General features: G+C 41.4%; 1 protein-coding gene, 2 long non-coding RNA genes and 1 pseudogene across 6 annotated transcripts in view; 2 read left to right on the forward strand and 2 right to left on the reverse strand.

Annotated features, from left to right (window-relative positions):
- The window catches only part of LOC109184484, a 22,552-nt gene extending 21,938 nt beyond the window's left edge, over nucleotides 1–614 (forward strand). Inside the window, exon 4 of the long non-coding RNA XR_002054788.1 lies at nucleotides 545–614. This is a non-coding gene — a long non-coding RNA (uncharacterized LOC109184484). The remainder of the gene's footprint in view (nucleotides 1–544) is intronic.
- The window catches only part of LOC109184478, a 24,699-nt gene extending 23,450 nt beyond the window's left edge, over nucleotides 1–1,249 (forward strand). Inside the window, exons 2-4 of the long non-coding RNA XR_002054782.1 lie at nucleotides 643–783; nucleotides 925–1,024; nucleotides 1,166–1,249. This is a non-coding gene — a long non-coding RNA (uncharacterized LOC109184478). The remainder of the gene's footprint in view (nucleotides 1–642; nucleotides 784–924; nucleotides 1,025–1,165) is intronic.
- Nucleotides 1–24,858, reverse strand: part of LOC109184475 (probable protein phosphatase 2C 27) — a 25,574-nt gene extending 716 nt beyond the window's left edge. Inside the window, exons 1-3 of one of the 4 annotated variants that reach the window (XM_019334480.1) lie at nucleotides 24,706–24,856; nucleotides 23,379–23,563; nucleotides 22,778–23,248 (exon numbers count right to left, since the gene is read on the reverse strand). In XM_019334480.1, coding sequence (XP_019190025.1) covers nucleotides 22,918–23,248; nucleotides 23,379–23,563; nucleotides 24,706–24,714 — 525 coding nt within the window. In that variant the 5' untranslated portion in view covers nucleotides 24,715–24,856 and the 3' untranslated portion in view covers nucleotides 22,778–22,917. Of the gene's footprint in view, nucleotides 1–12,757; nucleotides 12,761–22,777; nucleotides 23,249–23,378; nucleotides 23,564–23,766; nucleotides 23,988–24,406 lie in introns of those variants that run through there. The other 3 variants (XM_019334479.1, XM_019334478.1, XR_002054778.1) reach the window with 3 other exon arrangements.
- Nucleotides 1–24,861, reverse strand: part of LOC109184440 — a 96,390-nt pseudogene that overhangs the window by 67,989 nt on the left and 3,540 nt on the right.

A 24,861-nucleotide genomic window follows, 5' to 3' on the forward strand; every position in this document is an offset into this window, starting at 1 on the left:
CAGGGAGTCTAGAAAGACATTCACATCCTTTAAGATCTAGAGTTTGCAAGTTATTCAAAGAGCAAATTGAATCAGGTAACTCCTCAACTTTGCTCCTACTTAAATCAATCATCCTAAGGCAACGCAAATTTCCGATCCGTTCAGGGAGTCTAGAAAGACACTCACATCTTTCCAGATTTATACTTTCCAAGTAATCCAAAGAGCAAATTGAATCCGATAACTCCACTACTTTTTTGCAGCCTCTTAAAGAAATCCACCTTAATTGACGCAAATTTCCAATCCCTTCAGTTAGTTTAGAAAGACACTCACAATCGTCAAGAACTAGAACTTGCAAGTTATCCAAAGAGCAAATTGAATAAGGTAACTCCTCTACTTTGGAACCCGTTAAATCAATCTCGCTTAGGTGATGCAAATTTCCGATCCCTTCAGGAAGTCTAGAAAGACACTCACATCCTTGGAGGACTAGAATTTCCAAGTTATCCAAAGAGCAAATTGAATCAGGTAACTCCTCTACTTTGCACTCACTTAAACAAATCTCGCGTAGGTGACGCAAATTTCCAATCCCTTCAGGTAGTCTAGAAAGACGCTCACATCCATAAAGATTTAGAGTTTGCAAATTATTCAAAGAGCAAATTGAATCAGGTAACTCCTCTACTTTGCTCTCACTTAAATCAATCTCGCTGAGGTGATGCAAATTTCCAATCCCTTCAGGTAGTCTAGAAAGACACTCACATCTTTGAAGATTTAGAGTCTTCAAATTATCCAAAGAGCAAATTGAATCAGGTAACTCCTCTACTCCGGTCATAGTTAGATCAATCAACCTTAATTGACACAAATTTCCAATCCCTTCAGGTAGTCTAGAAAGACACTTACACCCCCAAAGATTTACAGTTTGCAAGTTATCCAAATAGCAAATTGAATCAGGTAACTCCTCTACTTTGCTCCAACTTAAATCAATCTTGCTTAGGTGATGCAAATTTCCAATCCCTTCAGGAAGTCTAGAAAGACACTTACATTCTCGAAAGTTTAGAATTTCCAAGTTATCCAAAGAGCAAATTGAATCGGGTAAGTCATCTACTTTGCTCTCACTTAAATTAATCTCGCGTAGGTGACGCAAATGTCCAATCCCTTCAGGTAATCTAGAAAGACGCTCACATCTATAAAGATTTAGAGTTTGCAAGTTATTCAAAGAGCAAATTGAATCAGGTAACTCCTCTATTTTGCTTACACTTAAATCAATCTCGCTTAGGTGATTCAAATTTCCAATCCCTTCAGGTAATCTAGAAAGACACTGACATCCTCTAAGGTATATAATTTCCAAGTTATCCAAATAGCAAATTGAATTAGGTAACTCCTCTACATTGCTGCAAGTTAAATCAATCTTGCTTAGGTTACACAAATTTCGAACAAGAAAAATAATAATGGCTGAAAGTAAAGAATACAAGATTTACGTGGTTTGGCAATGTGCCTACATCCACGGGAGTGAAAGTATTCTCATATTATTTGTGATGGTGATCCAGGTGATGAGATACATTCAATATATTTATAGGCATATAATCTCCCTTTCACTCCTATTCCTTATATGAGACAAACTCATATTCCTAATCCTTATATGAGACAAACACAACAAATCTCCACCTTGGCGAATATGTTCTCTAGGAGAAAAGATAACTCAACAAATCTCCACCTTGGCGAATATGCCCTTTAGGAGAAAATACTTATCTAACCATCTCCACCTTCGCAAATAAGCCCTTTAGGAGAAAAAACTCATCTCATAGCCTCCCTGGATTAGGACCACCATGTTCATTTAACATCTGGAAACACCCAAAAAGTCCAAACAATGTTTGAACTTGTCACTAGTAACTGCCTTTGTCAACATGTCTGCTGCATTCTCACTTGTATGAATTTTCTGCAACAAAATCTCACCAGAAACAACCAACTCTCTGACCTTATGCAACCTTACATCAATATGTTTGGTTATGGCATGGTATACTTGATTTTTAGCTAAGAAAATGGCACTTTGATTGTCACAGTGTAATTGAACTCCATCTTGATCAATACCCAACTCCTTAATCAAACCTGAAAGCCACAAAGCGTCTTTAGCTGCCTCAGTCACAGCCATGTATTCTGCTTCAGTTGTAGACAAAGCTACAATAGACTGAACTGATGATCTCCAGCAAATAGGACCACCCCCAAGAGTAAAAACATACCCTGTTGTAGAACGTCTATTATCCATGTCACCAGCATAATCAGAATCCACATATCCCATGAGTACATGCTCATTCTGTTGACTCCCAAATACAATACCATGCTTCATAGTGCCCCTTAAGTACCGAAGAGTCCATTTAACTGCCTCCCAATGCTGCTTCCCAGGTTTAGACATGTACTTACTAACTTGGCTAACAGCATGAGCCAAATCAGGTCGAGTACAAACCATTACATACATTAAACAGCCAACTGCACTAGCATAAGGAACCTTTGCCATATTTTCAATCTCACTAACTGTTTGAGGACACCGACTAGATGAGAGTTTAAAATGGTTAGCCAAAGGGGTACTAACCGGTTTAGACTTACTCATCCCAAACCTGTCAAGAATTTTCTCTATATAACTCTGTTGAGTTAGCCACAACTTTCTTGCACCTCTATCCCTGTGAATTTCCATGCCAAGAATTTTCTGTGCAACTCCTAAGTCCTTCATATCAAATTCCTGACCCAACAACACTTTCAATGCAGTAATATCATTCATACTCTTAGCAGCAATCAACATATCATCCACATACAGTAACAGAAAAATAAAAGAACCATCACCAAGGCTTTTAACATAGACACAACAATCATACTCACAACGTGTATAGTCAATTGGAATCATGTAAGCATCGAACCGCTTGTACCACTGTCGTAGAGCCTGTTTCAGCCCATACAAAGACCTCTTGAGTCGACAAACCAGATGCTCACCTCCGGGTTTAACAAACCCTTCAGGTTGCTTCATGTAAATTTGTTCATCTAGATCACCATGTAGAAAAGCAGTTTTCACATCCATTTGTTCCAAATGCAAATCCCAAATGGCTACCAAAGAAAGTACTAATCTGATAGAAGTATATCTAACAACAGGAGAGAAAACCTCATCATAATCTATCATTCTATCCCCTTCTGTTGAGAAAACCCCTTCGCAACTAACCTAGCCTTAAACCTTTCCCCTTCTTTTTTCTGATATTGGTGGCTTCTTCCTATAGACCCACTTGGACCCTATAGCCTTCTTTCCTTAAGGAAGTTGAGCTAACTCCCAAGTATGATTCTAATGTAAAGACTCCATCTCCTCAATCATACCTGCCATCCATTTATCTTTCTCCTGGCTAGAAATAGCCTCTTGAAAGGTAACTGGATCATTATTAGAAACAAGAAGTGCAAAAGAAACCATATCCTCAAACCCATACCTACTAGGTGGTTTGACATTGGTGCGTCTCGGTCTATCTCTAGCCAAACTGTAATCTTGTAAATTTTCTGAACTCGAACTTGCTGCAGATGTAGAATCTGCAACTTCTCGAGTCTCAATCGTAGGTGGATTAACTACTTTCTCACTCAAAGGTACACGATCTACATCCACTTCTACTGTGCTAGAACCATCAACTAGTGTATCTTCTTTCTTTTGCTGGAACATGAAATTATCATCAAACACTGCATCTCTGCTAATCACCACCTTTTTGGTTGCAGGATCCCAAAACTTATATCCTTTTACACCTTTCTTGTAACCCAAAAAGATGCACATCTTTGACTTGGGATCTAACTTTGATCTCTCATCACCTGGAATAAGAACATAGCTAGGACAACCAAAAATTTGTAAGTGATCAAAACTTACTGGATTACCTAACCAAACCTCCTCTAGAACCTTGCCACCAAGTGATGTCCGTGGTGATCTATTGATCAAGTAACATGCCATGTTCACTGCTTCTGCCCAAAAACACTTAGAGAGCCCAACATTTAATCTGAGACACCTTGCTCTCTCAGCAATGGTTCTATTCAGCCGCTCAGCAACACCATTCTGTTGTGGTGTCTTACGCACTGTATAGTGCCTTTGAATTCCATGTTCTGCATAGAATTTCTGAATTCTTTCTCAGTATATTCTGTCCCGTTGTCAGACCTCAAGTACTTGATTTTTCTTCCAGTCTGGTTCTCAACCTCAGCTTTCCACAACTTAAATTTCTCAAACACTTTAGATCTATGTTTCAAGAAATACCCCCAGACTTTCCTAGAAAAATCGTCAGTAAATGTAACATAATATCAAGAGCCACCCATTGAAGGTTCCCTGGTAGGTCCCCAAACATCATAATGCACATAATCCAGAATCCCTTTAGTTTTATGCTGCTGTAACACCCCTGATTTTCAAGACATTTAAAACTTAATAATAAAGGTAACATCTCATTAAATCCCAGAGCGTAACATAAGTGTACGGGGTGCTATGCCACACCGGGGCTAGAGAACCCAGGTGCACAGGCTGTCTAACTACTATCCTCCGAAAACATGAATGCATAACATGGCACGCAGGCCGAAAGGGAAACTATACTACTTCTACGCTCCAATTCTAGCGCGCTCCAGTGCTCTAATCCTCTGTGCCTGAAAGTCAAATATATCTGTTCAGCGAGAGATGCTGGTAACCCACTCCAACGCGTTGAAATACAATACGTATAGCAATATATATATAGATATACAAAAACCATTTTGAGCATGAAGATATATCCTACGAACTCTAGCTTTAAAACCGGGGATGACTCGACAGATAAGGCCAGACACAAGCAACAGTTATAACAGTCATAAGCAGTTCATAACAGATAAGGCAAATAAGGCAAAGCATAAACAATGATCATAACCCAACATGAATAATCCCCAATATAAATCCCATAGTCACATTCCCCAAGACACTCATAATCACAACTCATCCATATCACAACACATAACACACTTTGTTGGCGCCACAGGACCAATCGCATGCCCATACATGAGGGTCAGCGCATATAGCTCTGACACGGCCCCGCAGCACCCTGCCCCGTATCGCAACACGGAGGTGTCGATCGCAACCGACCGATGAACCGCAGCTCATCATAATGTTTGATCGCAACCAAACAGTGGACCGCAGCCCAAGAGAGCATGTCGTCTGACTGTAGCCAGGAATTCCCATCTGACTACAGCCAGCCTCTGAACCGCAGCTCAGGAAAGATGTCACCTGATTGCAGCCAGGAATTCCCATCTGACTACAACCAGCTTCTGGACCGCAGCCCAGGATACCGTCATCCGACTACAGCCAGGAATTCCCATCTGACCATAGCCGGCTTCTGAACCGCAGCTCAGGATAACCAATCCGATCGCAACCGAATTGGGGTAAAACGCACACATAACACATAGCAAGCACATGCAGCCCACATTACACATTGGGAAGGGGGATAAAGCGTATAACAACCTTATGCGTGATCCATCACGTACTAAGAATAGTCCTAAGGGGTTCATACTTCTTCCACCTAGGTCAACGGGATACCAATTCAACTAGCATGCAATATAATAGACTCATAAACCTACGGACGGTACCCGAAATATCAAACTAGACATAGGCACGACAAACGGGGTCCGTTGGGACACCACAGGGATCGGGGAAACATCAAACGGGGAAGCCGGGGTCCCGAGGGGGGAAGATTCCAGCGGGTAGCCGATGGGTGGGGGGTCCACCCGCCGGCTGCCCGCCGGTAACGCTGTTCCGGGCAGCGGGTGCCCGGCGGGCAGCTGCCCGCCCGCCGGCTGCCCGCTGCCGGAGCTGCCCGTGAACGCCGCGGGTAGGTGGCGGGTCCCCTACCCCCACCTACCCCCCACTGACTCTTTTCATCACTTTTCGCCCCGGGAACCGATGTGGAACCCGAAACCATGCTTAGACACTTTTCAACGTAATTAACGACAACACATAGACAATTAACGGATCAAATACGGTAAACGAACGGCACATAACCTATCATGCTTTTCTAATCATAATCAACACCCAAACATGCGATTTCCCCACCCGATAATCCAAGAATAATATCATACGATACAACCTAGGGTTCTAATCACTTTTATATCAAGAAGAATACAATTCGTCTTCTTATTGCAAGATTCGGTAGGAACAACACATAGTCATCAAGGATACCAATTAATCATCAAAACATCATAATCATCAAGAACAACACGTAATCATCAAAACCCCAATTAATCATCAAGAATATCATAATTATCAAGAAACTCCCAATATCAAGATTATCAAGATTCCTCATGGAATCATTATATCGACATCAATAATAATCATCATCAATCGCCATTTACAACAATATGGGGGAAACCCTAAGGGGAAATCATAGCTATGAAAATAGGTTTTGTTGAGACATGGGTTACCTCTTAGCCTTAATTAATTCCTTGGCTATGAAGGATCTTTCTTTAAGCTTTCTTGCTTTCTTGATTTCTTCTAAGAGAATTCTTGGAGCTCTCTTGGGGTGATGGGGCGTCTAGGCGTGTGGGAGGGTTCCGGGTGTCTCCTAAGTTCCCTATTTATACATTTAAGACTCCTAATTAGGGCCTGAATGGTATGGGTTTACTAATTCTATTCCTTATAGGATTCAGGGACTTGCTTTAGGGATAAGGGTCCATATTAATTAAAGCGGATCCTAATCACAATCTGAATAGTAAAAGGCCTACTTCCTTTATTCCTAATACATAACTAGATCTAGGATTCCTAATTAGGATTTGAATAGTAAAAGGTTTACTATCCTTATTCCTAATAGGCTTAAGCCTCTAATTTTAGGCAAGGGTCCATGGTTTACGGTGGACCCTATTAATTAATTAAAGGGGAACTTAACATAATTAATCATATTTAATTATTATTAGCGGGATTAATTAAATAATTAATCCAGGATTAAAGGCCGTAACACGGGGTGTTACACTCTCCCCCCCTTACAAGGGGCTTCGTCCCCGAAGCCCGGTGTCATAGTCCACCCTTTCACCCTTAGACATCTCGTAGTTCGGCCTCCTGGGTAGGAGTGTGGCCCTACGTTTGTCTTAGTTTGGGGTAGGCTGTACTTTTGGTGGCGTTGTGATAGAGAAGTTATGGGTGTACCTCGGTTTCCTGCGCTGGAACTGGGCGCCCCACGAGTGCCCAAGGCGGCCTCGATCGCTGCCACCCTCTGATCGAGTGCGCGTGTGGTGCGAATCAAGGATGAGAACCCTTCTTCCATGATTTGGTTTTGCCGGTTGAGTTGTGCGAGAATGCGCTCATTGACCGAGCTCTCGTTTTGATCCCTCGGGTCCCTTCCGGATCGTGGTTGCACTGTCGGGTCGGGCTCGTCATCCTCCTCCTGTTCCTCATTTTCTTCCGTGCCTCCGCAATCTTGCATGGCCCGCTTGAGCTTTTTGTTGGAGATGTCCAACCGATCAACCAATTCTCTACGTTCCACCTCGGGTTTTTGGCAAATTTCTTCGAGGGTGAGATAGTGTCCTCCCTCGGTGTAGTAGATGTCGTTGCGGCGAAGGTTTTGGGCATTGAAAACCATACCATTGGGGGTCTTGACCTCGGTGTGGCTTAGATCCACCCCCTTTTTCTCCATAATCCAACTTAGGATCATCCCGTATGGTAGGCTAAGCCGGTTGTTCGTTTTACAGAATTCCATGTGCTTGAGCATGAGGGCCGGCAAGTTGAACTTGATTTTGTGTTTTAGGAGGTATGCAAAGGCACACTCCAAGCTCCCCACATCCTTGCTCTTATTATTGGTGGGCAAGAGGCTATCGGTTACAATCATAACCAATATCTTTTGCTCCGCCGATAGCCATTTCCGGTGTGGTCGGGTGGCCGAGGTGAACCCATCCTCTTTCCCGAGTAAGTACCCGAGATAGTCCTTGTATCCCGTAGTTTGGGTGTCAATCCACCCTTTCCGGTCATAGTCGGACACACCCGTGAGGGTCAATTTCAAGAGCTTGGCCAAACGGCCTTCGGAAAGCACAATTTCCTTGCCGCGGACTTTGGTGGTGATTTCTACCTTGTCACCCCATTTGGTGGCTAGAAGGTGTTGATAGAATTCCTTTACCAATTCGGGGTATGTGTCCCCTTTGATGGCGAGATAAGTATCTAAAAGGCCTTGGTATTTAAGCATATCAACCAATTCCGGAGAAAATTGGTCGGGTTCAAGTGCTTTACCTCCGATCACGGTGTAATCGGCACTGTTCCACTCCGGGGTGCGGATTCCGAGAGGCTTCTTTGGCATCGCGATAGGTGGTACTTTTCCGGTGAATTTTCCGGCGAGGTTTCCGGCGAGATTTCCGGCGAGGTGGGCAGCTCCGGTGCGTTTTTCCGGCGGGTGATGAGGCGGCGTCTTCCGATTGCGGGGGAGGCGGCGGCGAGGCGGGGTTCACGACGAGGGGAAGGTGGCGTGGGAGTGGCGTTCGGGTGGAGGTGGCAGCGGGTCTCGGCTGGGCGAACCCCGGGCGGTTGGCGGGCGGTCTCCGGCGGCTCGGTCTGGACGGCGGCGAGGCCGGGGTGCGTCCGGGCGGTGGCGGCGTCGGTGGGAGATGGTGGCTGTGGTGGGGCAGTGGGGTACGCGAGAGGGAGGGGGTGTGGGGGAAGAGAGAGAGAGAAGAAGAAGAAAAAGAAGAAGAAGAAGAAGAAGAAGGTAGAAGAAGGGTTTTTGATTTGGGGATTTTGTGGGTTTAAGGGTTTTGGAGGGGTTTATTAAGAGGGTGTTCCCTTATGGTTTCAAGAAACATTCATGGCTTAGTGGTTAAAGCTTTAACTTGTAGTTGAGAGGTTTAAGGTTCCATTCCTAATGGTAACATTAGTCATTCCTTGATGAGGTGAATTTTTGTCCTTTTCCTTGTTTCGTCTTTTAGTGAGGAAGGGTTGGGTGGATGGCATAACTTTTTACCCTCGTAGTGGAATTGGAATTTGAACGAAAAGGAATCTTTATTCATAATACTTTCTAAGTAGCTAAGCTAAGTAGACATATTGCTCCCGAAGTAATTAAACTAAATAAGTCGTCTATACGATATAGGGGGTGGTTACAAGGGGGTGATGGCTTATCCTAGACAGAATTCGCTTTCGGGGTTTTCATCGGTGGGGTCCGTATGGTCCTCGTCTTCAGGGATTGGGTTTTCCCCTCCTAGGCCTTCTTCGTTTCCGAGGTCGGCTTGCGTTTGGCTCATGACGAATACCTTCCCGGGAGCACCGTAACTCCCTTGATGGCCGGTGCCCCCGTGTTGACCCACGGTGGTGGGGCGTGGTCTTTGGGGTTGAGTGCACTGGAAGGCCTTGTGTCCTTCCTCCCCGCAGTTGAAGCATCGCCAGGGGTTGCCCGCGCAATCCTTGCCCCTGTGGCTTTTGTTGCATCTTGGGCAAGGGAAACCTCTTGGATTAGCTTCGTTGTTTCCCAGGGGCGGTCTTTGGTTGGTCGGGTTGTTCGACCTGGTGCCGGCGTCGTTTCTCGTCCTCTTTATCGGCGGTGCCCCACTTCCAGTGTTTCTTCTTCGTATTTGTTCCTGAACTCCGCGTTGGAGCAGTTGGATTCGATAGAGATTCGCGGCACTGGAGTAAGCCTCGTGGAGGGTTCGAGGTCTGCTTACCACTAGCGTCTTTCGAGCTTCGAAGTTGAGGCCTGACACGAATCTCTCTATCTTGGTTACTTCGGTGGGGACTAGCTCTGGCGCGAAGCGTGCCAGCTCTAGGAATCGCTTATGGTATTCCATGACGGTGGCCGTTCCTTGTTTTAGATGAAGGAACTCTTCGTACATGGATGCTTTTACGTGGGTTGGATAGAATCTCTCTCGTAGTTGTGTCTTGAGGTTCTCCCAATTGAATCCCGGTTCTTGTTGATAAGTGGGCCCCTCGTGGATCCACCAGAGGTCGGCCTCGTGTCCGAAGTAGAACGAGGCTATCTCTACGCGGCGTTCCTCTGGGCATTCCACTACTCCAAAAATCTTATCAAGCGTCCGGATCCATTCTTCTAGGACTGCGGGATCCTCTTCTCCCGAAAACGTGGGTGGTCGGTGATTCGAGACTTGTCGGACGACGTCCGAGTTTGCGTTTGATAGAGGCGGTGGGGTCTGTTGTTGCGAAGGGCCGCGTCACTTAGTGCCTGTGCGACCTGTGTTAGTTGCTGTAGAGTTTGGGTTAAGGGGTCATTAGTGGCGGGTTCCGGAGTCCTTGATTGCCTTTTGTTCGGTGCCATGCTATCGTCTTTCTGGTCAGTGTTTATAAGAATGTTAAGTTAGAGTTCGATGCACTTCTGGTGAAGTGATAAGTGGGGAAGGGTTTTTTAGAATGGGGAAGGGCAACGTGTAGGGAAGTTATGTGTAGGTCTCACAATCTCACTGCGCGTCCTAAGATTCCTGGGCCCTATGTTCCTAGGTACTTAGAGTTTAAGCCTAACGTCCTAAAGTCCGGTCTTAAGAGTCTTTTCCTAGGGTCAAACTTAGGCTCTGATACCAACTGTAACACCCCTGATTTTCAAGACATTTAAAACTTAATAATAAAGGTAACATCTCATTAAATCCCAGAGCGTAACATAAGTGTACGGGGTGCTATGCCACACCGGGGCTAGAGAACCCAGGTGCACAGGCTGTCTAACTACTATCCTCCGAAAACATGAATGCATAACATGGCACGCAGGCCGAAAGGGAAACTATACTACTTCTACGCTCCAATTCTAGCGCGCTCCAGTGCTCTAATCCTCTGTGCCTGGAAGCCAAATATATCTGTTCAGCGAGAGATGCTGGTAACCCATTCCAACGCGTTGAAATACAATACGTATAACAATATATATATAGATATACAAAAACCATTTTGAGCATGAAGATATATCCTACGAACTCTAGCTTTAAAACCGGGGATGACTCGACAGATAAGGCCAGACACAAGCAACAGTTATAACAGTCATAAGCAGTTCATAACAGATAAGGCAAATAAGGCAAAGCATAAACAATGATCATAACCCAACATGAATAATCCCCAATATAAATCCCATAGTCACATTCCCCAAGACACTCATAATCACAACTCATCCATATCACAACACATAACACACTTTGTTGGCGCCACAGGACCAATCGCATGCCCATACATGAGGGTCAGCGCATATAGCTCTGACACGGCCCCGCAGCACCCTGCCCCGTATCGCAACACGGAGGGGTCGATCGCAACCGACCGATGAACCGCAGCTCATCATAATGTTTGATCGCAACCAAACAGTGGACCGCAACCCAAGAGAGTATGTCGTCTGACTGTAGCCAGGAATTCCCATCTGACTACAGCCAGCCTCTGAACCGCAGCTCAGGAAAGATGTCACCTGATTGCAGCCAGGAATTCCCATCTGACTACAACCAGCTTCTGGACCGCAGCCCAGGATACCGTCATCCGACTACAGCCAGGAATTCCCATCTGACCATAGCCGGCTTCTGAACCGCAGCTCAGGATAACCAATCCGATCGCAACCGAATTGGGGTAAAACGCACACATAACACATAGCAAGCACATGCAGCCCACATTACACATTGGGAAGGGGGATAAAGCGTATAACAACCTTATGCGTGATCCATCACGTACTAAGAATAGTCCTAAGGGGTTCATACTTCTTCCACCTAGGTCAACGGGATACCAATTCAACTAGCATGCAATATAATAGACTCATAAACCTACGGACGGTACCCGAAATATCAAACTAGACATAGGCACGACAAACGGGGTCCGTTGGGACACCACAGGGATCGGGGAAACATCAAACGGGGAAGCCGGGGTCCCGAGGGGGGAAGATTCCAGCGGGTAGCCGGTGGGTGGGGGGTCCACCCGCCGGCTGCCCGCCGGTAACGCTGTTCCGGGCAGCGGGTGCCCGGCGGGCAGCTGCCCACCCGCCGGCTGCCCGCTGCCGGAGCTGCCCGTGAACGCCGCGGGTAGGTGGCGGGTCCCCTACCCCCACCTACCCCCACTTACTCTTTTCATCACTTTTCGCCCCGGGAACCGATGTGGAACCCGAAACCATGCTTAGACACTTTTCAACGTAATTAACAACAACACATAGACAATTAACGGATCAAATACGGTAAACGAACGGCACATAACCTATCATGCTTTTCTAATCATAATCAACACCCAAACATGCGATTTCCCCACCCGATAATCCAAGAATAATATCATACGATACAACCTAGGGTTCTAATCACTTTTATATCAAGAAGAATACAATTCGTCTTCTTATTGCAAGATTCGGTAGGAACAACACATAGTCATCAAGGATACCAATTAATCATCAAAACATCATAATCATCAAGAACAACACGTAATCATCAAAACCCCAATTAATCATCAAGAATATCATAATTATCAAGAAACTCCCAATATCAAGATTATCAAGATTCCTCATGGAATCATTATATCGACATCAATAATAATCATCATCAATCGCCATTTACAACAATATGGGGGAAACCCTAAGGGGAAATCATAGCTATGAAAATAGGTTTTGTTGAGACATGGGTTACCTCTTAGCCTTAATTAATTCCTTGGCTATGAAGGATCTTTCTTTAAGCTTTCTTGCTTTCTTGATTTCTTCTAAGAGAATTCTTGGAGCTCTCCTGGGGTGATGGGGCGTCTAGGCGTGTGGGAGGGTTCCGGGTGTCTCCTAAGTTCCCTATTTATACATTTAAGACTCCTAATTAGGGCCTGAATGGTATGGGTTTACTAATTCTATTCCTTATAGGATTCAGGGACTTGCTTTAGGGATAAGGGTCCATATTAATTAAAGCGGATCCTAATCACAATCTGAATAGTAAAAGGCCTACTTCCTTTATTCCTAATACATAACTAGATCTAGGATTCCTAATTAGGATTTGAATAGTAAAAGGTTTACTATCCTTATTCCTAATAGGCTTAAGCCTCTAATTTTAGGCAAGGGTCCATGGTTTACGGTGGACCCTATTAATTAATTAAAGGGGAACTTAACATAATTAATCATATTTAATTATTATTAGCGGGATTAATTAAATAATTAATCCAGGATTAAAGGCCGTAACACGGGGTGTTACAGCTGCCTAGTAGAAAAACTGACTCTAGTCTGTTTCCCAAGGACACAGAACTCACAGAAATCTAGCTTACAACATTTAACTCCTTTTAACAAATTTCTTTTGTGCAAATTAGACAAACCACGTTCACCAAGGTGACCCAAACGTAAATGCCACAACCTAGTAGTATCATCACTAAACTCAACAGAATGTGCTCCACCTACAACAGTACTACCCAACAATCTATAAATGTTTCCTGTGGTCCTTTTTCCTTTCATCACAGTTAAAGCACCCTTACTAATTTTAATGGTTTCCTTATCACTCTCAAACTTATGAATAAAACCATTAGCATGCAAACTGCCAAGAGAAATCAGGTTCTTAGTTAATCCCGGTATATGTCTGACATCATGCAAAATTCTGACTATACCATCATACATCTGGATGTTAACATCACCAATACCTATGATATTATGACATCTATCATCACCCAGAAAAACAGAACCGAAAGTACCTGACTTGTAGTTTGTGAACCACTCCCTGTTAGGTGTAATATGATAAGAGCATCCTGAGTCTAGAATCCATGCATCTGACAACTTACTCGATGAAACTGCTAGAACATCACTATAATCTGAGTCATCAGCATGCACCACGTTCGCCGCCTCTTGTTGTTTTTTCAACTTTGGACAATCTCTCTTTGTGTGCCCAATCTCATTACACTTGTAGCACCGGATTTTCCTGCTATTTCTGGACTTAGACCTAGAGTTTCTCCTCCCAGAATTACCCTTCTCTTGCTTCCTTCCACGATCCTGACCCTCTTTAGCATACAAACTTTCACCGACAGACGATCCATCTCCTACACTCTGCATGCACTTATTATGAGCCTGCAGGGCCACAGAGATCTCGCTGTATTTCATTGTGCTTTTCCCGTATGTTAGAGTAGTCATCAGATGTTCAAAGGAAAAAGGTAATGAACATAGCAAGATCATCGCCTTGTCTTCATCTTCAATCTTGACATCAAGCCTGGCCAGATCTGAGATTATCTGGTTGAAGACATTAATATGATGCACCAAGTCCGAACCCTCCTGCATCTTAAGCCCATAAAGTCATTGCTTTAGATACAATTTGTTCGTTAGAGATTTTTCCATGAACTGATTTTCCAATTTATCCTAAATTTCTTTTGGGGCTTCCAGGTCCATAACGTGATACACAATTCCATCGTCTAGGCATAACCAAATGGTTCCTGCCGCACGCTCTTTCAAATCTTCCCAATCATCCTCTTCCAGATTAGCTGGTTTTTCCGCCTTCAAAGTTTTCAGAAGACCCTGTTGTGCCAACAAATCCTTTACCCTAGATTGCCATAACCCAAAATTCCCTGTACCATCAAATTTTGTACTTGAACTGGTCATCTCAACAGTGCTCTGATACCAATTTGTTGAGATTAACAAGAACAAGAAAAATAATAATGGCTGAAAGTAAAGAAGACAAGATTTACGTGGTTCGGCAATGTGCCTACATCCACGGGAGTGAAAGTATTCTCTTATTATTCGTGATGGTGATCCAGGTGATGAGATACATTCAATATATTTATAGGCATATAATCTCCCTTTCACTCATATTCCTTATATGAGACAAACTCATATTCCTAATCCTTAGATGAGACAAACACAACAAGAAATTATCAAACAACATGCATAAATTTTAAGCAACTTATCATTGCAAACTTACAAGAACTTCTGAATAAGTATACTTGTAACACCTATACGACCTCAAAGCCTATACGAACATGGATTCATACACACAAAACTACTGCTCCGTTGCATTCATATGTTTAGGGAATATATATATAAGAAAAGATAGGAATATTGAGAATATATATGCATATGTTAAAATAAAGATAGATTCTTTAATTTATTACGATCATACGAAGCATATATTGAATTAAGGACGAATCTGCACATATAAATTATTTGTAGGAAAAATGAGATATATAGCATACCGTTCACCGAAAGAGCGTGTTGATAACGTGTTGTAATAAAAACGCCCATTAACTTGTATACTATAGACCAAAGAAAAATTGCATAGAGAAAAAGTAAGAGACAAAGCAATAATGCAAGGGCGTGATCTTATTCATCTTCTCTCAATAATCCAAGGATACACACACATATATATACAATAGAAAAGGCATAATAAATAGCAAACATAAAGATGAATGAATACGGCCGTTACAAATAATGTCCACCATTAATTTATTTATAACAGCATATATGAGTTTAAACTCCCAATAACAAATATTTTAAAATTTTAAACTAGCAAATAAGATCATGCTGAAGATTACCTCTCAAGTTACAATTTACAATCTACTAGAATTATACCAGATTCATGCAGATTAGAAGTGAGACAAATCAGTGAACTGAACTGCATAACTGATGAAGAAATTATATGTTTATGAATTTGTACATAAAGAAGAAAAATAACAAATTGATTAAATAGATACAAGAAATCCCAATACAGGAAGCTACTTAAACAATCATACAGTGGAACTTTGCATCATGGCAGCATTACCGCGGGTGCCTCATAGGGGGTGAAAACCTCCATTGATCGGGGATCTGATCTATGTTACATGGCAGTGGCCTTTGCTGGCTTTCTTCCGCTTTTTCCAAAGCGCTGTCATGAATTGCTTGTAAGACTACAATATCACATGCATCACTATAATATGTGATAATAGGATCGACTAACCTCCAACCATAGTTCTTGATACGGTTGAGCGATCCGGACTGCTGCAGAGATAACGAGTATTTTGTCTCTCACTTTACTCAGCTCTCTCTAGATGGTGTATGAGGTATGTCATGTGAGCAGTGAGAGGACTAGTGACCTTATATAACCACTGGCCATCATTGTGGTTGATTGTCTTTAGGTCTCCTAAACCCTAACCAGACTCCTAATCATAATGGTAGTCTAGCTATTAGGTTATTAGTGTTGCACCACACATCAAATACTGAATATTATCATAACTTATCCTAATGTTATAATAATAGTAACGGATAAACGTTACATTCTCCCACTTGGTGCAAGCACTACCACTCAATAACAGAAAAACACCAACCATAATGATATGTTCTCATTAGCGCGAGTAGTATCCATTATGATCAAATGCAAACTGCCATTGAGCACTTAATTAGGAAACAAAACCCAACGAAATAAACCCTATGTTTATTCCAAGTCCCTGAAGTACATTTTCTCATCAATATAAAGTAAATGAAGGTGTACACACTTAATTGAGAAAACGTCTGAATGCCAAAGAATTTTATTAAAACTGAATGTATATATACAAATTACAAATTGGGCGAAAGTCCCATTTTCTGAATCAGATCCTTGAACTTAAATGGTGGCATGCCTTTAGTCAAGGGATCTGCTAACATCAACTCAGTATGAATGTGTTCAATGAATACAACTTTATTTTTGACACGCTCCCTAATTGCTAAGAACTTGATGTCGATGTGCTTAGCTCGACTTCCACTTTTGTCGTTCTTAGCTAAGAAGACTGCAGCTGAGTTGTCACAGTAGACTTTCAATGACTTAGATATAGAATCCATAATTCTAAGCCCAGAGATAAAATTCTTTAGCCAAACACCCTGTGAAGTAGCCTCGAAACAGGAAACGAACTCGGCTTCCATGGTAGAAGTAGCTATTAAGGACTGTTTAACACTTCTCCATGAGATAGCCCCACCGGCCATAATGAAGACACACCCAGAAGTTGATTTTCGAGAATCAACACAGCCAGCAAAGTCCGCGTCTGAATAACCGACAAGATCTAAATTGTCCGTCTGCTTAAACCCAAGCTTGTAACCTTTGGTTCCTTTGAGATACCTTAGAACCTTATTTACAACTCTCCAATGGTCTAACCCCGGATTGTGCTGGTAACGCCCTAGCATTCCAACCGCAAAAGCAATATCCGGCCTCGTACAGACTTGAATATATCCAAGACATCCAACTGCTGCAGCATAAGGGGTGTTCTCCATGGATTCCTTCTCCAAATCATTTTTCGGACATTGGTCCAAACTGAATCTATCCCCCTTAGATATGGGAGCAGCGTTTGGTGAACAACTTTGCATATGAAATCTCTCTAAAACTTTGTTTATATAGGTTTCTTGAGATAAACCCAGTATACCCCGGGACCTATCTCTCTGAATTTTAATGCTAATAACATAAGAGGCATCACCCATATCCTTCATATCAAAGTTCTTAGAAAGAAATTGTTTCACATCACGAAGCATCCCCTTATCATTGGTGGCAAGTAAGATGTCATCCACATATAAAACAAGAAAGCAAATTTTATTCCCACTCACCTTTTGGTATATACAGTTATCTGAGGGATTTTCAATAAAACCAAATGAAGAAATTACCCCATCGAACTTGATGTACCATTGACGGGAAGCTTGTTTTAAACCGTATATGGATTTCTTAAGCTTACATACTAAATGCTCACCACCCCTAGAAGAGAAACCTTCAGGTTGTTTCATATAAACCTCCTCTTCTAGATCACCATTTAGGAAAGCGGTTTTCACATCCATTTGTTGCAACTCAAGATTAAAATGTGCAACTAATGCCAGAATGACCCGAAGTGAATCTTTCTTTGATACAGGAGAAAATGTCTCCTTGTAATCGATTCCTTCTTTTTGAGTAAATCCCTTGGCAACAAGTCGGGCCTTGTATCTCTCAATGTTGCCTAATGAGTTTCTTTTAGTCTTAAAAACCCATTTACAGCCAATGGCCTTGGCCCCATTAGGCAACTCAACAAGATCCCAAACTCCATTGTCCTTCATGGAATTCATTTCATCTTTCATGGCTTCTAACCATAAGTCAGACTGTGCACAATTTGTGGCTTGAGAGAATGTTTCAGGATCATTTCAGCCCCTATGTCAGATTCTTGTAGATACGAAACATAATAACTAGGAACTACTGATCGCCTTATCCGAGTAGACCGTCTTAAAGTTGGACCCTCATCACCTTGTACAGGCTGCGGGGCAACTACCTCTTCAGGAACTGGTGGCAGTTCTTGAATTGGTTCAGTCTGCATCGGCTCAGAATCTTGCTGTATATCCTGAGTTGGTTCAACCATTGGTTCGAAATCTAGTTCAGGCAGTTGCTGTAAGTCCTGAACTGGTTCTTCCAATGGCTGATCCTCAACAGTTTGTGGAATCTCAACGGTAGGTGGTATATCTGCAGGCAGAACTAAAGGAGCACTGCGGATAAGTACAACCCCACCAGATGACGTAGAAGGTCGAGAGTCAGTATGATCGAAGGAAGGAACTAAGTCTTTAAACCGATCACTCCCACTAATCGAGTCATCTTCAAGAAATTTAGCATTCCTTGATTCCACTATCCTAGTAGTATGAGATGGACAATAGAACCTATAACCCTTAGAGGACTGTGCATATCCAATAAAGAAAGCACTAATCGTCCTTGGGTCAAGTTTCTTCTCGTGTGGGTTATATATCCTCACCTCAGACGGACATCCCCAAACACGCATATGTTGCAAACTCGGTTTCCAACCTTTGAATAACTCAAAGGGTGTCTTAGGGACAGCCTTGGTTGGAACACGGTTTAATATATACGTTGTCGTCTTAAGTGCTTCATCCCACAACGACTTAGGAAGCTTAGAGTTGCTAAGCATACTCCGCACCATATCCAAAAGGGTCCAGTTTCTTCTTTCAGCTACACCATTTTGGTCCGGAGAACCAGGCATGGTGTATTGGGCAACAATCCCATGCTCTTGAAGAAACTTAGCAAAGGGACCAGGTGCTTGTCCATTCTCAGTATATCTACCATAGTATTCACCACCCCTATCAGACCTAACTATGTGTATTTTCGTGTTACATTGGTTTTCAACTTCAGCTTTAAATGATTTAAAGGCATCCAATGCTTCATGTTTATGATGAAGTAAATACACATAGGAAAATCTTGAGAAGTCATCAATAAAGGTGATGAAATATTTCTGACCAGGTATTGTCATATCAGGACAACATATGTCAGTATGAATAATTTCCAACAACGTTGAACTTCTATTGGCACCTTTCTTTGACTTGTTTGTCTGCTTACCCTTAATGCAGTCAATGCAAGTCACAAAGTCAGTATAGTCTAGAGTAGAAAGTACTCCATCCTTTACCAACTTTTTAATACGCTCAAGGGAGATATGACCTAATCTCCGATGCCACAACATTGAGAAATTGTCGTTAATACTACACCGTTTGGTGCCGTTTTGAATATGTAAAGAATTGTAAATTGAATCATTCTTTAATTTAAGACGGAAAAGACCATCAGACATTGTACCAGTACCAACACAAGTAGAATAACGAAATAACTTGAAATCATTGGCATTAAATTCAAAAGAATATCCGAAGGGTACAAGTCTAGATACTGAAACTAAGTTCCTAGAAAAACTAGGAACGTAAAATGTCTTTTCTAATGTCAAAACAAAACTATTGTCCAAAACTAAATTGCAAACTCCGACAGCTTCTACTGGTGATGCAATCTTGTTTCCAGAGAAGATGCTACACTCAGTTCCCATTGGCTGTCTCAGTTTTGTCATATCCTGCAAAGAGTTTGTAATGTGGATTGTTGAACCAGAGTCAACCCACCAGGAATTAGTATTAACTTCTGACATGTTAGATTCGAAACAAACGAAAGAAGATGAAATGTTACCTTTTTGGGACATTCATTTCTGAAACTTGATACAATCTTTCTTCATGTGTCCCTTCTTTTTGCAAAAGAAACACTTTTGTATCTTCTTAATGTCTGCTTTAGGGGTTAGTTTCCCCTTAGCAGCCATGGTAAGTCCCTTAGGCTTTCCAGACATTCTTTTAGGCCTTGTTGTGGCCATTAAAGCACTTTCCCCAAGCTCAGTTAAAAGTCGTGTTTCCTCTTGAGTACACATGGTAATCAATTGATTGATAGACCATTCATCCTTATGTGTATTATAGGAAATTTTAAATGCATTATAGTCCTGAGATAGGGTATTTAGTGCAAAGTGCACCACAAAGGCATCTGGAAGAATAATCTTCAGCTTCTTCAATTGAGCCGCAATGTCCCTGAGCTGTATGATGTGTTTCCGCGTTCCCTTGACAGTGGAAAGACGCATATTGATAAACTGCATTATCAGGGTACTTGCCAGAGATTTGTTCGCGTCAACAAATTGATCATCGATGGCCTTGAGTAATGGCTCAATGTCCTCAATATCATCGACGGGACCACGAATTTCTCTGGCAATTTTGGACTTAATGAGGAATACGCCCAAGCGATTAGCTGTTGCCCATCGCTCGTATAGCGTTTTTTGTTCCTCAGTGCTTTGCGCAGTAAGCTCAGCAGGCTTCTCATTGCGAAGAGCATAATCAAACCCCAATATTCCTAAATTCAATAGAACAACGTCTTTCCACTCTTTGTAATTATCATAATTGAGGATAGGAATATCAATTGTTATTGATTGAGTGATTGGAAGAGTGGCTGTAAAAGAAAATGGAAAGCTTGGTTAGAATATTTTCGAGGCACAAAATTAGAGAGAGATACTGAAGTACATAATATTACCAATGTAAAATTATGCAAAAAAATAAATTCGGATGCCATAAAAATTGCCTGTGGGCTAAATTTTTACGCATAATGAATTTACCAAAACTGAATGGTGGAAACGGAATGGGTGCGGTTTTAATTTTTCCACCCTTAATGACAAAACTACCAAAACTATATGCCGATACATAATCCCTGTGGGCAAATTATGACCATAGCATGGTATTTCATCCTAATTAACCCTACAAATATAACAAAATTGCATGTGGGCTAAATTTTGCCATATCACGCAGAGTGAATTACAATATTCTTGCATTAACTTTATGTGAGTAAAACTTAATATGTAATAATTTTGGAAAAATTAAAGATGCTGTGGCTACTCTTTAATTAACCAAAGAACATAATCACATTGGAAAGAAAGCCTAATAAACAAACAGATTAAACCAAAATATGATAGACAATTCTTAGGTATACTCCCAGGAAAGTTAGTCGAGATGAAGCTCGGTTAAAAACCAACTCCTTAGACAGAGTAGTGTCGCAAGGGGACTAGTAGCAACAAGGCTTTTAAGCCAGGGCCATAGATCTAGTATTCCTCCCCAAGAAACTTCCCTAATTCATGTGTTCTCATTTTTGAAGTAAAATCGTTTGAGAGATCTAAAGAGTGTAGTTTCACCTATGGATAAGGCTTTGAATAGGGTAAACTACGAATTGTTTATGTACTTTATGTGCTTTAGGAACTTTATAAAACACGAGTGGAGTAATAACTGAAGATTGAGTAATAATATGCATAATCTAACCTGAAAGGCACTAATTCACCTAAAAGGCACTAAATCATGCATAACATATAATTTAGACCTAAAAGGCTCTAAATTTTCTTAATGAACATGCTTTTCTACAGGCATAATTATAACAGTCAAATAATTATTGCAATAAAGAGATAAATAGCATGCTCAGATTATGCACATTACTCACAAAATACTCCACAATTAAATTGCAACACTCAATATAATTTAAACTGAAAAACATTATTAAATTAAAATTCAACTGAAAAATTAAAAGTGAATAATTATTCAAAGTTGAATAATAATTTAATAATAGACTTAATAAAAAAAATCAATTGGATAATTTAATTAGAAGAAGTCCAAATATGATGAAGATGTTAATCTGGATAAATTGATGTAGTCCAAATATCAATTCAGGTTTGGCCCAAAACCATAACAGGCCCAGTTAAAAAAAAAATTATAATTTTTTTTTCTTAATGAGCCCAGGTCTAGCCCAAATTGGGCCAGACCTGGCCCATTAACATATCATCATCATCTTCTTCGTGAGATGAAGACAGTAACGGAGCGCAGCAGCAGCGCCGACAATGGAGGACGAAGGTGCAGCGGTCACCGATGTTGCCTGGAGAGAGGAGAAGATAGCAATGACGGAACTGAGAGAACCCAGCTCCACCTCTGCCGCCCAGCCTACTGCCGTGCTGCGAAACCTTCGCATCACCGTCGCCCTGCCTACTGCACCGGAATGCCATTGTTGAAGGTAGCTAAAGGGAGAACGACTTTGATCTAAATCAGTCGTCTCCTCCGACAACAACGGCCGCCGGCGACCGGAATTCCAAATAAAAACCGGCGAAGCAGAGGAAAAATCATCCAATTTGAATTTGTTTTTTGTTTTTTTTTTTTAATTTCTTAATGCGGAATAAACCAAATTTCCAGCAGCCCAGACAATTTAATTGCGAACCAAAGAATATTCACCATATGTAATTTAATTATACAAATATGTATACAACATATGCAAATATTATATGCAATTAAACGAAAAAAACCAGGCAGAGATTATTTATGGCGGCTGATACCAACTGTTAGACTACAATATCACATGCATCACTATAATATGTGATAATAGGATCGACTAACCTCCAGCCATAGTTCTTGATACGGTTGAGCGATCCGGACTGCTGCAGAGATAACGAGTATTTTGTCTCTCACTTTACTCAGCTCTCTCTAGATGGTGTATGAGGTATGTCATGTGAGCAGTAAGAGGATTAGTGACCTTATATAACCACGGGCCATCATTGTGGTTGATTGTCTTTAGGTCTCCTAAACCCTAACCAGACTCCTAATCATAATGGTAGTCTAGCTATTAGGTTATTAGTGTTGCACCACACATCAAATACTGAATATTATCATAACTTATCCTAATATTATAATAATAGTAACGGATAAACGTTACATTGCTTTCTAATACGCCTTTTAGAAGATGGATCTTTCCGTTATGTTGATGCGCTCGGCCTGACTCGTGTTTGAGGCGTTTCTATCTGAGGCGGAGGATCGGGGAGAAACAAACCACGATTACTGTCAAGTTGTCACAAGTGTTGCGCTTGAGGGCTTCTCTAACTAGCTCTCTTGAACACCTCTCGGGGTCATTGTGCATCATCAATTCCTTCCTGGCCATTGTCACAGCACACTGGCTACTCATCACATCCCAAAGACCATCGCACCCCATGATTAGGAACTCATCGTCATCTGTCAATATAATCTCTTGCATCTCCGGCTCTGCACTCAAGGGGCAGGCGGAGCCCTTTGGAGCATTCATATGCCAGTCTCCCAATGCCCTTTGGAATCTCAGATAGCACCATTTTACTCTACAGAAGATGTATTATGCGAATCACATTTACTGATTAACTAATCCATTGAGATTGAGCAAGGAGAGAAGAGGGACACATTAAACTACACCAACACTAAAAGTTAGAAGCATCTATCTAAGATACACACCCCATAGAAAGGTCCTGGAGAACCCCGAAACTGGCAGATTCTCCCAAATACTCACCTACATTATCTATTCGAATGTGTTCATCCTCCATGTACTGCTTCGGTCCCATCTCAACACAGCTTCGAGATCTAAATACAGGTAGAAAGCTCGGCTTTCCTTCTATCTCCTTGATGTCAACACCGAAATCCTTGAAAAGGATAAGAATTGAAAAAATATGGCAAACTTGCAATATTCCATACTTGCAATAAATTATTTCAAATGCTACAGTAAACCTATTCTTCTCTGTGTTAACTCCTACAGTATTGCAAATATAAAACAAATTTTACCATTATTTCTCTGTTTTGCAGGGCCTCAACAAGGAGTTTGCGCATATTCAAATGCTGGTTTTACCTGACTTCCTCGCACGGAATCAGGTGGTTCCGACAGTGTGATTTCGCCAACCTCGACAGTGTTATCCATTACTGGTACAGTACTTAGAGGATAAAGCACCAATCCTCAATGGTATGTCAACTGTTCCCAACTTATATATAATTACAAACAATCAGAAATCCGTTTGTGTTGACATGCACTTAAATATAAGTATGCAATTTTGATTAGTTTAATTTGTGTTAACATCCAAAGTTTTTTTCATACTAGCTGGTTCATTATATATGGAAAGCATACCAGGAATGAAGCAATTATACATAACTCAATTTATAATTGTTTATATATTATGGTATACATATTATACTAGCTAGTTCATTAACTGTCTATTAATAAATTAATAAATTAGTTACATCGTCATGAATCATATAAATATATGATCATGGAATATAAATTATATAATGTGTGAAATTATAAAAATATATATATAATATTTGTAAATGATTTATATAAATATATAATTGTTTTAAAAATATATATATAAATATATAATTATACGATAAACAAGATTCATGAATGCAGAGCAGAAGTGAGAGAAATGAGTGAAGTGCATAAACTTAATGATGAAGAAATGAATGTGTACAGGAAACAATATAATGATTCATACAGTGGAAGTTTGCATCATATCTGGGCATGAAGTAGCAGCAGCACCGCCGGTGCCTTTAGTGGCAGTGGTCTTTGCCGCCTCCTCAAACAAAGATGGAGTGAGTTGTATGTAATACTACAACTTTTAGAAGATTGGATTGGATTATTCAATTCAATGGTAATTCACACCTCCCCTTCCCTTGGTGTTACTTAATTACTTCAACTTCCCCATCGATCTATCCCCTTGGAGTTACTCACAACACTCACTCAAACACTTCAACTACGTACAATTGTACAAAGCTGCAGATGATGACTTATTACCTTCAACATACCTTCAGCCCGAGGCAGGCATGCAACATCCCCACCCTAAACAATAATGTGATCCTCAAGTTTACTGATTTTCCAATTTGCCAATCTTCAAATCAGGTTGCCTTGTCGAATTGCCAAGTTCTTCAAAGAGTAAATTGAATCAGGCAA

The sequence above is a fragment of the Ipomoea nil genome, unplaced genomic scaffold, assembly GCF_001879475.1.
Source record: "Ipomoea nil cultivar Tokyo-kokei standard unplaced genomic scaffold, Asagao_1.1 scaffold1262, whole genome shotgun sequence".
NCBI lineage: Eukaryota > Viridiplantae > Streptophyta > Magnoliopsida > Solanales > Convolvulaceae > Ipomoea > Ipomoea nil.